The 15,809-nt window shown below is 33.6% G+C and overlaps 1 protein-coding gene across 1 annotated transcript; it reads right to left on the bottom strand.

The window, feature by feature from the left end:
- Nucleotides 1-2,681: 2,681 nt before the first annotated feature.
- LOC108757077 lies at nt 2,682-14,932 on the bottom strand. Its single transcript, XM_018501398.1, has 5 exons — nt 14,709-14,932; nt 9,757-9,859; nt 9,596-9,681; nt 8,133-8,237; nt 2,682-6,538 (listed from the first exon to the last, which is right to left on the bottom strand). The coding sequence occupies exons 1-5, from the start codon at nt 14,734-14,736 to the stop codon at nt 2,682-2,684; spliced, it is 4,179 nt and encodes a 1,392-aa protein (XP_018356900.1). The 5' UTR covers nt 14,737-14,932.
- Between the last annotated feature and the right edge of the window lie 877 nt (nt 14,933-15,809).

Raw genomic sequence — 15,809 nt, 5'->3', positions numbered from 1 at the left:
GTCTTACTCTTTCTTTGATTTCTATAATTATAATTTCTAAAGATCAATCTAAAGATGAAATGTTTATGTTGAGAATATCACCGAAATAATTATATCTCACAAATCCATTGCTTTGGAATGAATGCTGCAGACTAATTACTAGATATATAAATTACTAGATATATTATTATTAGATATATAAATATTAATTATCATGTACATAAATATTAGCAGTTATTTATGTAGATATTACTAATTACTGTATGCATATAGTATATTAACATATTTTAATTAACTTAAACATATAAATTACTCTGAAAAATATACAGGGTATTATTAAATTACGGCATCACCAATCCTGAACAGGTAAAGTGGACTAAATTGAATCAAAAAGTCCTCTATTATTTTGCGATTTTCGCAATGGTTAACGAGATATTAATTATTAAAAATCGTTAAATATTGGTTTTCAATAATTTTTTACTAGGATGGGTGATGCCATAATTTAATGATATCCTGTATAAGGTAATGCCATGATCGCACTTTGCACTTCACTCATCAAAAAAGATATTGCTTATACGGTTTTACTTATTTATTTATTACTTGTTAAACATGTCTCTATTTGTAACCTGATTATTTTTAAATTATTATATTATATTGATACAGTTTTTTAGTACTTAACACAGTACAGTTTTACAGTAATTAATACTTTATTACACAATAAGATTTGTTACTTTAAAATATGTTAGTAAATGATTAAGTCAGATAATAATGAATTGGTTATAATATATATTTACAAGATTTCATAACATTTATTTGTTATTTATTGAGTTGATATTTATTTGTGAGTTTTATTTGAATGTGCGAGAGTATGCATAAAACATTATTAATGTCATTATTTAATATGAAAATATTTATAATTATCAGTTGATTTTTTCTTTGTGTTTTATGCGTACTCTTGCACATTCAAATAAAACTTACAAATAAATATCATAATCAACTTAATAAATAACAAATAAATGTCATGAAATCTTGTAAATATATATTATAACTTATTCCTTATTATTTAACTTAATCATTTACTAATATTTTGGAGCAACAAATTTTATTGTGTAACAAATTATTAATTACGATATCAACAGTATCAATATAGTTTTTTACTTCTTGTTGAGAATTAATTTGACACTCCAGTCACTTGCGAAACCACTAGACTTATTTTTATCAGAAATGATGCAGAAGGAATGATGATAAATCCTCCTCTGTCAGACAAAGCGAATAATAGAGCAAGGAGACTCCCAATGTTTTATACAAGTAACATACTACAATTAACCATAAAAGATAAAATAAGAAATATTTAAATATTTGGAAATGAAGATACTGAAAAATAAATAAAATACACAGTATCTCATGATATTAGACTTGTTTGAAAACGTTGGATTTCTCATAATTCTTGTATTTTCTGTTCTTTATTACGCAGGAAATTGATACAAAAAGGATATGTAAGATTGATGTGTAACACCAATTTAACAATAAGTTTTTTAAAGGTACATATGTAAAAATAAACTGAATATTCGGGAGGGTAACATGCTCGCAAATTGCGAGTTCTTATATTTTTTTAATTATTGTTTATATAAACTACAAAAATAATCAACAAACAATGAGACTAATGAGAATCAGCGCGAATAATCAAATGTAAGTTTTGTAGTTTAAAAAATCTATTGATTATCCGCGCTGATTTTCATTAGCCCCGTTATTTGTTAATTCTTTTGTAAAGATTGAAAGTCTATTTTAATTATTATTAGTTATCACTCATTTTCGCAAATAGTAAAATCTATTTTATTTGCTAAACTCTCACAACATCTAACGTCTTATCTCCACACAGAATACTTTATTCGAGGAATATTTCGGGATATTCTTAGGACTTGGAACGTTCTCTGCATGTCCTTAAGGCATGCTTTGGAGGTCTATTCTGTATGGGTTTATACATACCGTTATATTGGGAAATTCATGTTACATTTTGGCATGGGAGAAATAATGGGTCAAATATGCATAAGTACACCATTTTTTATCGTATTAATTAACTTTAATCTTGATTAATATAACGACTTTAAATGTACATCTCACTATTTGAAAAGCAACGTAATATTTATATTTATTCGATATTTAAGTATGTTTATATAAAAGTAATATTTTCTATAAATTTTTAATCTTTTTGTAATATAAAATTATATACATATAAGTTTCATATATCAATTAATATTTTTAAACAAAATCATCGTTATTTATTTTGAAATAATATAAACATCAATGACTAACATACCGTTTATTTTTTTCTAATTCTAATTATAAGAATTAGAAGAAGATAAAGGTATTTATAGTTGATTCTTATATTTAAAATCGTCTTTTTTTTTTAAGATATTATAAGTCAATCACAGAGTCAAGTTTTAGCATCTTAAAACATTACTTGATGATTTTGAAATAAGAACGGACTATGAATACCGACCAAAGAGTAAATTAAAGCAAAATTAAAATTTATCTGTAAGATAGAAATGAACATTAATCGTAATTCTCGAAGAAAATCAAGGATCAATTATAATTGATCGACATTGAAGAAATTAATCATCAAAGATATTTCAGAGATCTCTAAAAGTTCTTAATATTTTTTGTATTCTTCAGAGATCTTAAACATCTTTGGAATTTTTATATTACTCGGATTCCAATGTTTCATTTTTTAAAGCTTTGTTTTGCACAATGCTGGATTCGTTTCCGTCACTTTCACCGGTGTGCTCGTCGATCAATCCTTCGAGTACTGCTTGAACGTACTCCTCACGACCTTCATTGGTATCTAAAGAGAATCCCAAAGAAGGAACAAACTCAGTTTCGATAGTGGTTTTTACGGATTCCGTCGTTGTAGTCATTGTGGTCGTTGTTGTCATCGCTCTTGTAGTAGACACTGAACTTTCCTTTTTCGTTTCGTTAGTTGCATACTCGCTCTCTTCTATCGGCAAACCAGTCTCAAAATTCAAACTTCTCTGCACTTGTGGCAAATCGAAGATGAGTGGTCTATGGATCAAATCACCATGATAAAGAGGCTTTCCGAAGTTTTCCGTTAATTGTTCTAAGATTTCCTCCTTCTGAAGTGGTCGAGCGATCTTGTTTTCTGGTTTCGATTGACCTGTCTTCTGTTCCGTAATATTGTTAAAACTGACTTTTGAAAAAACATTCGGTGGCTTCAAATCAATGTTAATAGGTGTTTCCGAAGTTTCATCCAAGAAAGATGTCTTAGAATCTGCATTTTCGAACGGCGTTCTGGCTCGTGAATAATCCAATGGGCTCCCTGTGGCTAAGGATGGTTTATTAAAACGTACATTCAGTGATGATTTCGATTCAGCGAGTGTCTTCAACGTTGATGCTTTAGGACTCGTATTCTTGTACGTCGTTCCGGTTTGCGAATAATCCAATGGTAGATTCGTTGTGTCGTACGATGATTCATCAAGGTCCAGATTAAATGAATCCTTTATACTACTTAAATCTTTCGTCGAAAATGGCCGCGGCAATCGATCTAATTTCAACAACTCCGCCATCAGTTGGAGAAGACTCACCATACTCATATTCGAATCCGATTGTTCAAATTCACTGGCTGTATCGTTTTCAGCAACGTAAAAACTATCATTGCTCGCGTTATTTGGAGAGGCGTGATTAGTATCAGGAAATTTCGATGTCTGCAAAATGCTACTAATTTCCCTTTCTGATGGCTCGACAGATTTGACAATTTCGAAATCATTTAATTCATCCTTCAAAAGGGAATCCGATCGCTGATGCTGAGCGATCAGTCGACTAATAAAATCGTCAGCAGTCGTCTCTAGATCGTCGTCTTTTTTTACTGTGTATGATACTTCATATGGAGAATCCTGTTTATTAATCATCTCCTCGATTTGTTTTAGGGATCCTGGACGGATCGAGGATGACAGATTACTCACTGTCGTTTCCACCGTTTTTTCTATCTTCTTTTCAGGATTTTTAATTTCTAATATAGCTCTCGGCGTAACCGTCTTCAAAGTTGTACTATCTATATTAATATCACTATTAATCGATTTTGTGGTAAACGTCGAAGATTTGTCGAGAATAGATGTCACTGATTCTTCGGACAATTTTAAACTCTTCGTGTTCTCAGGCAATTTTAGATTCTTCGAATTATCCGAAAAAATTAATTGATCCGAAATCTTCGTAGTCGCTTTTGTACCAATCGAAACTATTTTTTCGTTTACACTTGGCGTAGAAACTGCAATTTTAGGAGTGCTAGAACTCGTTTCGCAGCGACTTCCTTGCTTGTTAGAGCTTGAAGAGCATCTGAAATTTTCATTCACTTCCTTTTGAGTCTTGATAGCGTCTCTAACAGTGGACTGGAATCCCGTATTGTACTGGGTCAGGATGTTCGCTTCACTGTCGTTGTTCTTTGAGGTTGTCAAAGAACTCTGCGTTCTTTGTGAGTCTACGGGTTCTGAGTAATCCAATTGTCCTGTATAATTTTCATTTGGCGGGGCAAAGCCACCGAATTCATCACTGTAGTCGATAATGGGCGGAACTATATCAGTCACAGGAACATCAACAATCGACCGATCATGCCATGTAGAAACGAGCCATGGAATAGCCGTAGATATTTCAGTGATCACTTGAACAGTCGAATGAATCTCTGGACTAGGCGTCTCTAAAAAGCTTTCGTCTGTATAATCAATCAGCTCCTCGTCGTATATCGGCGATTGATCCTCGATGTTTTCAGCAAATGTGCTGGAAAATCGTGGAGTTTCTGTGATCGTCGTCTCAGGACTCCAGGAAGTTTTAAAATTCTCATCGATCGTCGTGTAGCGTGTTTCTTCAGGGACGTTGATAAGAAAACTCTTTTGTTCCAACGGAGGCTTCAGAAACCTCGCTGGTTCAGGAACCTCGAGGCTAAGATTTATTTTGGGAACGGACTCGTGGTTGAAACTTGATCTAGTCGGCGACAAGTTCTGGTCCTCAGCTGTGCGATTGTCGTTAGATGAAGAGTGAATAACTCCGCTATGAATCTCATCGATGCTTCTCTCAGTCGTATTTATTGCAGATGTCGCAGTTATCGATGTTGTCGTCACTTGCACAGCGTCAACGTCTTTCTGTTTCCAATTTTTCAACAGTGGAATCGTCTCGTGAACAAAACTCCTCGTCGTCAAGCTGGAGATATCTTCGTAATCTTCCATCGATCCATCGTCGCTCGTTTCGTTGAAGACAACCGACTTCTTCAGGTTGTCTGATAAGTTCACATCATCCACTTTCTCATAAGATCCCGAGGAATTATTTAAAACTGTATGCAATGGAGTAGGAGTGGTCGAATCTTTCCATTCGTCTTTTGATACCTGGTATATAGGATTTTGATTTTGTATAATCCTGCGAAGTGGATTATTCAGCGCTCGAGCGATTCCTATACTATCTTTTGTTTCCAAACTATCTTCTAAGCTCTCCTCGCTATTATACTGAATTATTGGCTTGTCATTTTGCTGTCTGAATACTTCATCTTCGTCAATGGCATCAGTTACGTTAATCCTGAAATTCGTCTCCGACGTCTCCTCAAGATGAACTTCATCATTTTTGAAATGAACATTGTCACCTTTTCGATCGTCGATTATCGATGACGAAACATTCTCCGATTTCTTTAGGTCATGTCCCGTTTCACTCTCTCTCAAATCAATCTTTCTCATGTCGTCATTCTGATGAGTAATCGTAGGAGAGGTCACCGGGCTTTTGCTCTGCGCATAAAAGTGATCGGAGCTATCCACCATCAGATCCAGCTTGCTATAGGCCAATGTAGAAGGTCGATAGGTCGTTGGGACCGTAGGCGAATAGAATCTCCTGGTGGTAGTGGTAACAGTGGGAACAGTAGGCGCGTACGACGTCTGTAATTGATTGGTAAATCCATCGGGTCCATGATAGTCGTCTTGAAATTTGTTCCCACCAGATCTAACTTGATAATCGTGCTGAATGATCGCGGACGCGTGATAAGGCGATTGCCCCTTGTTTTCGAGGTGGAGCTTGCCTTGATACGGAACGTTCACTTTCTTCTGCTGATAATGAAGATCATAGTTGAAAATCGGTCGCGTGTCTTGTTGAGGATAATCCTCGAAACCACTCGGCAGGTCGTTTCCAGTCGTCTCAACGGGCGCATAATCCGTAATCCTACGGAATCCGGGCGTGTAGCCCATCACAGACCTACCACCGAGCGTGGAATAGTCGATGATTCTGGCACCGCTATCAGGATCCACCAGGCCGTCCTTGGTGACATCCTCCGCAGAGGCTTGCAGACTGATCATCGCGTAAGCGTTTCGAATCATCTCGTCGTCGTCAATCTGATAGCTATTGCGATTCACTTCGAGGTATCGTTTGGTGGAGGAGCAGTCGACCTTGGTCCACCAATCGCAGGTCAGCAACTTTTGGCTAAAAGTTGAGCCGATCGGGCACAGGAAGGAGGACACCAATACGTCATGGCATACGTGAAAGACTTGGCAGCCGGCCGCTTCGTCGGCGTAATAACCTGTTGAATAATCGTACAAGCGAATTTTCGAATTACGATTTTTATGTGCATTTCTTATAATTTATCTGAGAATAATACAATATTTTATTTAAAAAAAAAAAATATTATGTGAAGAATCATAATATTATGATTTCTCAAAAATGCCAAAATGGAAGATTATAAGTCTCGCGACGAAATTTGTATCAATATTATTCCTGTAACATTTTATATGAAACTTGTATTTTTAATAGAAAATATATACCAGAGAAAATTATTTTTTGCAGGGATAACTATAAAATATAATTATAACATTTAAAACGTTCGCATAAAACGTAAATGAAACAAATATTTAATATCTCTTTTTAATATTAAAATAATTCAGGAATGAATAGTGAGCATATGTGTTCGACAAAGTTAATTAAAAGTAACAAAGCATATATGTTATGATTTTTTTCGCATTCAACGATGTAACTGTGTTATGCAACATGTGTTATGTATATTACATTATATTGTTGAGTGTGAAATTATAATATTAAACGTTATATTACTTTTAGTGTGTCAACTGGTAATTGGATTATGATCGAGCGATTTTATAAATGAATGTTCATGAGGATTAGAAATTCGTTATGTATGATATAATTATGTATATTTCATTTATGTAACAACTCTATGTACGTCGTCTTGTCAACGTGCGATCTTCTTTTTGTGCACTTCATCTTTCTCTCGGTGGATTATCTAATGTCTGTGGTCAAGAAACGTAGCTGAGATAACGCAATATCACGGAAAATTAAATGAAAATATATAATATGTACAACGCATGATCTTACAATCGAATGATAGTTCCTTGATGCATCTATTCAATTTAGCAAGAAACCGGTAATAGAAAAGAAGTAGAAAGTGATTTTTTATTTTAGAAATCTTATTTTAAACTAGACGACTGCCAGACAAAATAAAATTACATTAGTGATTTTATAGGATTTCAATTACTCAGTTACGTTATGATATATGAAAGCATATATACATCTTAATGTAGCTTATATAAATTGCGAAATTTGCAAATTACGGTAAAAATGATTATAAAGGTTGTGTTTCAAAATTTATTATCAGTACTACAATACAAATCTATAGCGCACATAATGTAAACTAAAGATTTTCAGTACTAGCAGTAAATTTTAGAACACAGTAAAAAATCGCTTGAATGAAATGGAGTCTTTTGCTTTTTTATACATAAAATTATCTCATTTTCTTAATTAAAAACTTAATTCTTGATTTAGTAATACGATTTTATCAAAATAAAGGATACTGTGTATGTAGAATACAATACAGTTGAAAGTTTTCAGTATAAATATGAATGCGGTAAAAGATAAAATACAAAATTTTTACTGGAATTTATTCTGAATTTAACAATGTATATTAATCGCATATATATATATATATATATATATTGTGTAATACGAGTTTCGAATTTTGCATAAAATAAAGAGAGGGACGATGATTTCATGCACGCAGAATAGAAACATTGCATTTAACAAAGCTATCAATATGTCATAACGCATAATAATAAGTGAAATGGTATATGACCATTCGACTACATAATTTATTTACGTATATTTACCACGTGAACGTCCTTCACACGTGAATCCTGTCTGAGGTAATGTCGTGTAGGCGGGATAATCGATTCCCGGCTCACCCGGCACATTTTTTCTGATGTCTGATAGGTCTGAAAGAGAAAGAAAGAGTGAGAGGTAGCAGATTCATTACCCTACGGCAAATCAAGCATGCCATTTAGGAATTATTTTCAAATTGATGAGCTCTCTAGAAGTAATGGTTTTCCCAATATATAATATAATCGTTAACGGAGCTGCATAATTTATACAATTTTAACGAATTTTTTTATTTTTTTATTTTTTGTAAATAAATCAATAATACAAATATGGTTGGGGAGATGTATACACATTTATATTTTTTTAGAGTGTATGAATTTATAAAGAAATCATACATAAAAAGTCCACAAAGAAAAATATCCTTGAGAAATAGAAGGAGAGAGAGTTTATAAATACCTTTAGAATTAAATAATACAATAAAATCGCTAATATATAACGCTTATGTGGAAGATAATATTGTCGCTTAATTATAAGAAGAAGAAATGAAGTAAAAAGTATCGTGTTAAGCATGTGTATCTAGGTTCATCGTCGATTGCTGATCAAGGTTTCGGAAAATAGGCCACGATGATCGCGCTGTGTCTGTGATATTTAAGTTTTGCAGTTATCGTTTGCACTCAGACAGATAACGTCTCGTAATTTGCCGGCATCCATATAATCAATGAGATTTTTCATGACCTATCCACAACGCAATTTTTTTTGTAACATCACAGTACCTTTCACATGAGTGATGTTCCATTCGTTTCATCAGGAACGATATGAATTAATAGTTATTCACGCGCATTTATCTATATTGATGCAGTATTTATCTGTATTTATGAGACATTTCCAATATTCTCCTGAATAATATGAATAATTTTACAGCACAAAAATTAACTAAAGTTTTGAGTTACGATTTCTATAATATTGTCAATTGCAACGTCTATAATTAACTTTTTGTAATCATCGCCGCATCGCGGCACCTATTGTGTTCCATTCGTCGCTACGCGTAGGGGGGTTTTATGAAAGATATTAATTACCCTGCGCCACAAGAATTTGCAAGTCGTCAATGAAATTTCATTCTTTCTCTCTCTCTCTCTCTCTCTCTCTCTCTCTCTCTCTCTCTCTTTCTCTTAAGAGATTTTTTAATAATTATGTAAAGAAAATATAATTACGTAATGGAAAAATGAGCAAACCGATACCCACCTTAGTCGAAATCTTAGTGTGAAACCGTTTATTAAAAGGCAGACACAAAAGAAAGACATTTAATAATGAAAATGCAAGTAGAAATTGCGTTTTTGGAAGTTACAAGATTATGAAAAATACAAGGACAAGAAAGAAGTATATCTAAGATTTAAAAAATTCTGGTTTCTTTAAAGATTCAAGATTTAAGATTCTTTAAATTACTAAAGTTTAGAACATTAATTACTTAACTCACCCGTTATATGATCGAATGGCTCATACTGACCGCCCGCGGATCCATAGCTATCGAATACCCCGTCCTCGTTCGGATCGAAGTACTTTCTGCAAAGGCGAACGATTGAATTAAGTCGCATAATCGAATTTACGCGAAAGAAGCTGCTTAATAGAAGAACGCACCTTCCTCTAGTTCCATCGATCGCTCTGCGTGACAGGAAGCTCCTCCTCGGAACTCCATGTTCAAGACTCCGCTGAACGATGCACAAAACCGTCGTCACGAGACCTGTGAAAGAGAGAATCTATGTATAAATCGCTTGCAAAAATTGCGTAATTGCGCTGGAACGAATATTATAGAACTACAGATTGTGAAGCAGCCATTGAAAGAACTTCGTGATTCGATTAAAATACATATTACAATTTAAAATTTAAAATTTTCTAACACCAGACTGGTTTTTATTTATTCTAGACTGTAATTTATCAATGCTGTCCAGAATTTGTAATTCTGAGTATTGCCTTGTCGTATATCAGCAGTTTATTGCCTTCCTCTTTCTCAATGGAGATAGAAATCTTGGATAGAACTGATTTAAACAATATTACGATCCAGCAAATATATTTATCGTGTCACAAATATATGTGTACATTGTTGGAAAATTTGTGTTAAATTTAACACCAATTTTTTAACGGTGTATATTTACACTTGGGAAGAACAGTTTTACTTAAAAGAGAGTATCTAAAATATAACTATAAAAATATGAAAATAATTTTATTTGGATCATCAGAATAATTATATAAGTCGCTTAAACTGGTTATACTAGAATGTTAAAAACTTTTTACAGCATTCTCATCAATGTTTACAATGTTATGTAATTATTTTGATTAAAGAAAAATATTTTTAGACCTGTATCTAGCTAAATTGTTAGATATCTTCAACAAAACTATTCTTTCCGTACAAACTATGTAATATATTATAATTCTAAAAGAATGTTTCAATGGAATCCAGTCAAGTTTCTCATTACCAAAGAAAAATCTCGTTATTTCTATTCAGATAATGAGTTATAAGCCAACTCCTTGATTCATTCTTGTGAAGCGTTGTAGCCGATCACTAAATATCGCTCGATTTTGATTTTGTAATCGGCGTGGCGTGAAAGGTCGCTCGGGATGGAACATCTCCACGATCTTGTACTTTTGAGGCCACGTTAAAATTGAACTCGCGCTCTATGATCGCATTAAGCAAGGTATCTCTTAATTCACGATTGACCGTGAATGATCATCGATGTCACGACTCGGCAGTTGAGCCTAAGAAACTCGAATCTTCTATAAGGATAACACGAGTCTTACGTGGCCTCTCCGCTTGATTTATTACGGCGAAAAAGTTCGATCCTATCTCATTATTCATATTTGCGCTTAAATGATCGATGCCGTATCCTTGTAGTATTGTCACGATGTTTCTTGCGAATAAGCAAGATCGTTCCCTTGAATCAGTGACTTGAGTCAGATGCTTTCTGTGACATTTCGAAAAGCGAGAGATAATTGTCATCGCATTATATAACGTGCCGTTATATAATTACAACATAATTTAATATTACGCAATATAGTACGATAATATGTTTCGAGGGCTCTTGCTGATCATTTAGATGACGTCAATGAAATCACATTTCTCTGCTTACAATGTGCAACTTTGTCTTCTCAATTCTCTTTATTATAAGAACTGAATGGATGAAAACTTTAATTGCTATCAACTCGCATAGAGAGGATTGGATTTTCTTTACTAACAACTTGCGATTTAGAAGAGTCGAAGTTAAAACGTTGATCGCAATGCTTAGTTTGATAATGTACTATTACATGTCTGCCATATAAAGCTGTCGAAGCTTCATGTCCTCCGTAATTTCGTTGTCATTATCCACAGTCAGCAACATGTGAAATCTTTCGAAAGATCGACAGGCCGACAATATCCACTTTATAAAATGATGTTCTTAAACGCACGTGCTTGCTCATTGTGACTGCCATTTTCAATGGCATTAAAAGGACGCAAAGGCCACGAGGAATTGGCACGACAAAGACCGGTGGTCGTGATAGAGCGAGCTTATTCGGTGTTACAAATCGCTTCGCACAATCGATCTGCGAGAAATCGCCCGTGAATTTATTTTCTGCCTCACTTGTCGCGAAATTAATGATCAGATGATTCAAAAAGATATGTACAGAAAACGACGCGACCTCCGAGAGAAAATGTCGAGTAATTTGCAATGACGGCAGAGAGACGAGACGAGTAATTAGTGGCGTCAATTTCCGGTGGCGAAAGTGTCCCCTCGAACAACGCTCTTTTAATATTCGCATCGCTGAAAGGCTCAAGATAAATCAGATTTCACGGTACCACTTCAAATAGTTGCCCGAATAAATTTAACTGCTGACGACTTCTTGCGTCAAGCACTCGCGAATAAGATATTTAAAATTTATAGCGAATTCACTTGCATTATTCTAAATTAGTGGATATTAAAAGTTGCTATAACATACAGCAAAGTTAAATGTAAAAACAATTTAAACGATTAAATATACTGTAAAGGAATTACATGCAAAATTATAACAATTATATGGTGGATAATTTTGGGACTTACTATTCAAAATGTAAAGTTACGACATACAAATAAAATTATTATTCTTAAATTTATAGAAATATTAACAAAAGCAAAAATATACAGTTAATTGCGTTAACAGAGATAAATTAAATTGAATTATATCAATGTCTTAGAAATTCTATATTCCGCAATCTATAATTCTGTATTTTTTAACAAAAGTATTCGGAATCAGGAAATTTTCATAAACTTGAGATGGACATGCTTTATCAAGCAAATCCAGGTAATTCAGCGCATCCATGTAATATTATTAGCACCGTCACGAGCTTCATACACGTCCAACATTTTAATCAAAGCGCCGACGTGATTCGCACGTGAGCAATAAAATTCTTCACGGCAATTGCTGCAATTTACACGGTGCATTTATAAACGCACACGTGAATGCGTCGAATTGTCGAAATCGTTGCAAAAAACGTAATAATTTCGATGTGCGTAACACTTCGGTGACATAGAGAGATTTAATTTATGAGCGATTATTCGATGTTCTTCTAGTATATTGCGTGAACGTCATCTCGAGTTTGTATGAATGGATCGTCACGGCGAAATGTGGATAAATGATATTTTCTTAATTATAACTAGATCGTGGTCGACCAGTTCTCGTGAATGATTGATTAAGTTTGCTACCAATGCAAAGATGGCTGAGAAGAGGCTATCTTTCGTTGCGTAATATCCGCGAGTGTAATGGATAGAGAGGAAGAGAAGAGTAAAGATGTTCATAAATTAAATTCTTCATGAACAGTATTATGGGAATACTTTATGACTTTAGTTTTCTCTCACAATTAGCCTCTGGTAATTTGTTTACCGGATAGAATCTAATTGCAGCAATTAACAATATTTTCTTATTTATTTTTTGTGTGTAATACTTTATATATAAATATTTTAATTTTATAAATTAACAGCTTTAGACTGAAAGAATGTAAAATCTTTGATCTCTCGATGGGTCATTTGAATAATAAGAAGGTTTTACCTTAAAACAATTTTTTATTCAAACAATTTTTTTTTCTTTAATTTTTTATCTCAACTTTTTCCTTAATTCAAAAGTTTCTAGATACTCGTTAATTCTTAATTTATGTTCACAATTTTAATTAACATGTTCGACTATTTGATAACAGAGAGAAAATTTAAATGCTAAATGATTAGAATTACATAAAAATTACATAGAAAAGATTTTGTTGAAATATCTACAAATTTAAAAATTATTTTGATGGACCGTTAAAATATAATATAAAGAACTCATACATGATGAGAAATGTTGTAAAATTGATGCTAGCAACTAGTTTGAACAACCTTTATAATTACTTTAATGACAATATTATACGACAAATTTATTTTTAATCTATATTTCACTGAAAGAAAAAATTGGTTGCTGCAATAATTTAGATAGTAAAATGTGACATAGCATTTTTATATGGCTGCAGCAACTAGTTTTTGATTGTAGCAGCAAATTTTTAGTTGTGTTAGCCTATCGAAATCATATACTGACTGCAGATAGGCAACTGACGCAACTAAAAATTTGCTGCTACAACCAAAAGCTCATTGCTGCAGTCATATAAAAATGCTATGCCATATTTTACCATCTAAATTGTTGCAGTAACCAATCTTTTTTTCAGTGTAGAAAAAATTTTTACACAGGAAAGAATAATATTGTATTAACAACATTAATCAACAGTAGTTTCTAATTGAAAATATTTTATTAATTTAATAATAGTTAAAATAATTAAATAATTTTTTATTAAATCAAGAACATCGCACTTTGTTTCATTAATACTTATTGAATTAATAAATAATAAGGTTATTTATCTCTCTGTTGGCTAATATTGTTAATGCATCTTTATTTTTCGTAGACATTTCAACAAAACAATCTTTTCCGTGTATTTTAATCCATCTTAATAACTTTTATAAATGTATAAAATACAATTAACTGTATATTTAAGAATTAAAATGTAACGTTACTGGTAAAATATTTAATGAATTATATCAGTATTAAATATTAGAATTTTTTTTATTATTAAATGACCATTTTTTTCTATAAAAATCAATATTTATTTTGTGAATATGTATATATATAAAAATATCATATAGTATAGCATAAAAATGTTATATCACAATTTCACATCACACGATTATGATCGTCATAAGTTTTTACGGGTTCAACCTATCATCGATGTCGAGTCATCGAGTTCCCACCGAGATAATTGACTCACGATCTCCGGGCTCTCGCTTTCATTATTTCACCGTCGCTGTCTGTTGTGATCGGCATGTCATTAAAAAGTTATTCAATCTTGATCGATGAAAAAGCCCGGTGCGTCAATTAACATACATAGCCCGGTTGTTTTACCTGCTCGCGGCGATAAATTAACACGTGATCAAAATAAACGAGAAGCGAAAGGTTGAACACTGTCACTCATATGATTGACACATGATAGAGCCGATCGTTGGGAAGATGATTTAAATCCAGGTTCCCACATGCGGCGGGACACACGTGCGAACATTGGCACTTACACAGAATACGCAGGTTAATTTTCGGCATTTTGTTCGGTGTCGCATGGACGGTTTATGGCGGTTTTTGGACGGGGGCTCCGATTACTCTCGTCCACCGTGAAAAGCGACGGTTGATGCACTGCGTACCTCGACGCGATCACCTCGACTCGACTCGACTCGACTCGACTCCAGCTCTCGTCAGGCTCTTCCTCTCGATCGGGGCTCGTCCGTCGCCGCGTCTCCTCGCCGGCCGGCGCGGTAGGGATCCCTGATCGTGGGACCTCTTACCTTTCTTCTCGTGGGGTCCTCTCACCTGCGCGTATCTACGAGCCGGGCCATCCCCCGCAAGAGGTGGAATTCCGCGCGAGTCGCGCCTCTCGCCGGAATCTCTCCGTATGCGTGGAGAATCCAACATCCTCGCTTCTCCGTTTAGATTGTTTAGAAAATGAATTGATCATCCCAGTCGATACGGATTATAGATTTTGCCAGATAATCGAGCATCTGTAATTAATTAAATCGAATATTAGTAAAAATTATTTACAATGTTTTAAAGGTGATTATTAATCGCTAATCAATAGTATTGAATTGCTTGTCAATTTAATTTATATTACATACTCCAGTTTTAGTCTAAAACTGTATTTCAAAATCGATCAATAGTCGATCAACGTGCAGTTTCCTTTGACTTATAGAAATTGTAAAAATTTAAACAAGAATGTTGTTAATAAACATCAAGATCCGTCTTGAATATGATCCTCTTGACTCTCATTTGTATTAAACCAATTAATCCTAAATAGTAGGATGAAATCTTGAGAATTCTGTGTATCCGGCAGAACTAATGCATCTTTGCTTAAAATTAATTGAATGATTTCTTTTATTTTGAAGGTTATAATCTCTTCAGGAATAAGATTATCTAACTTAAAATTATATAAAATTATGAAAAACATTCATTATGCTTAACTTTTCACAAGCTATTTGGAGATTTGGCGTAATTGAAAAAAAAAGTCACTGGACCTGGGAATACCAATTAGGATTAAGAATGTAATTACAATAAACGTCAACTAACAATAACGTAACATCAACGTTAATTTCACACTTAACAACATAAATGTAACACATGTCGTG

Source organism: Trachymyrmex septentrionalis, unplaced genomic scaffold, assembly GCF_001594115.1.
Source record: "Trachymyrmex septentrionalis isolate Tsep2-gDNA-1 unplaced genomic scaffold, Tsep1.0 scaffold132, whole genome shotgun sequence".
NCBI lineage: Eukaryota > Metazoa > Arthropoda > Insecta > Hymenoptera > Formicidae > Trachymyrmex > Trachymyrmex septentrionalis.
This window is presented reverse-complemented; position numbering and strand designations above follow the sequence as displayed.

Bases quoted from the DNA above. Each gene is read 5' to 3' on its own strand.
- LOC108757077 (XM_018501398.1), bottom strand. From the start codon at position 14,736: ATGCCGAAAATTAACCTGCGTATTCTGT. The intron at 9,682-9,756 runs GTGCGTTCTTCT...TCGCCTTTGCAG, and splicing joins ATCGATGGAACTAGAGGAAG to AAAGTACTTCGATCCGAACG. The intron at 6,539-8,132 runs GTAAATATACGT...ATTATTCAACAG, and splicing joins GTGTGAAGGACGTTCACGTG to GTTATTACGCCGACGAAGCG.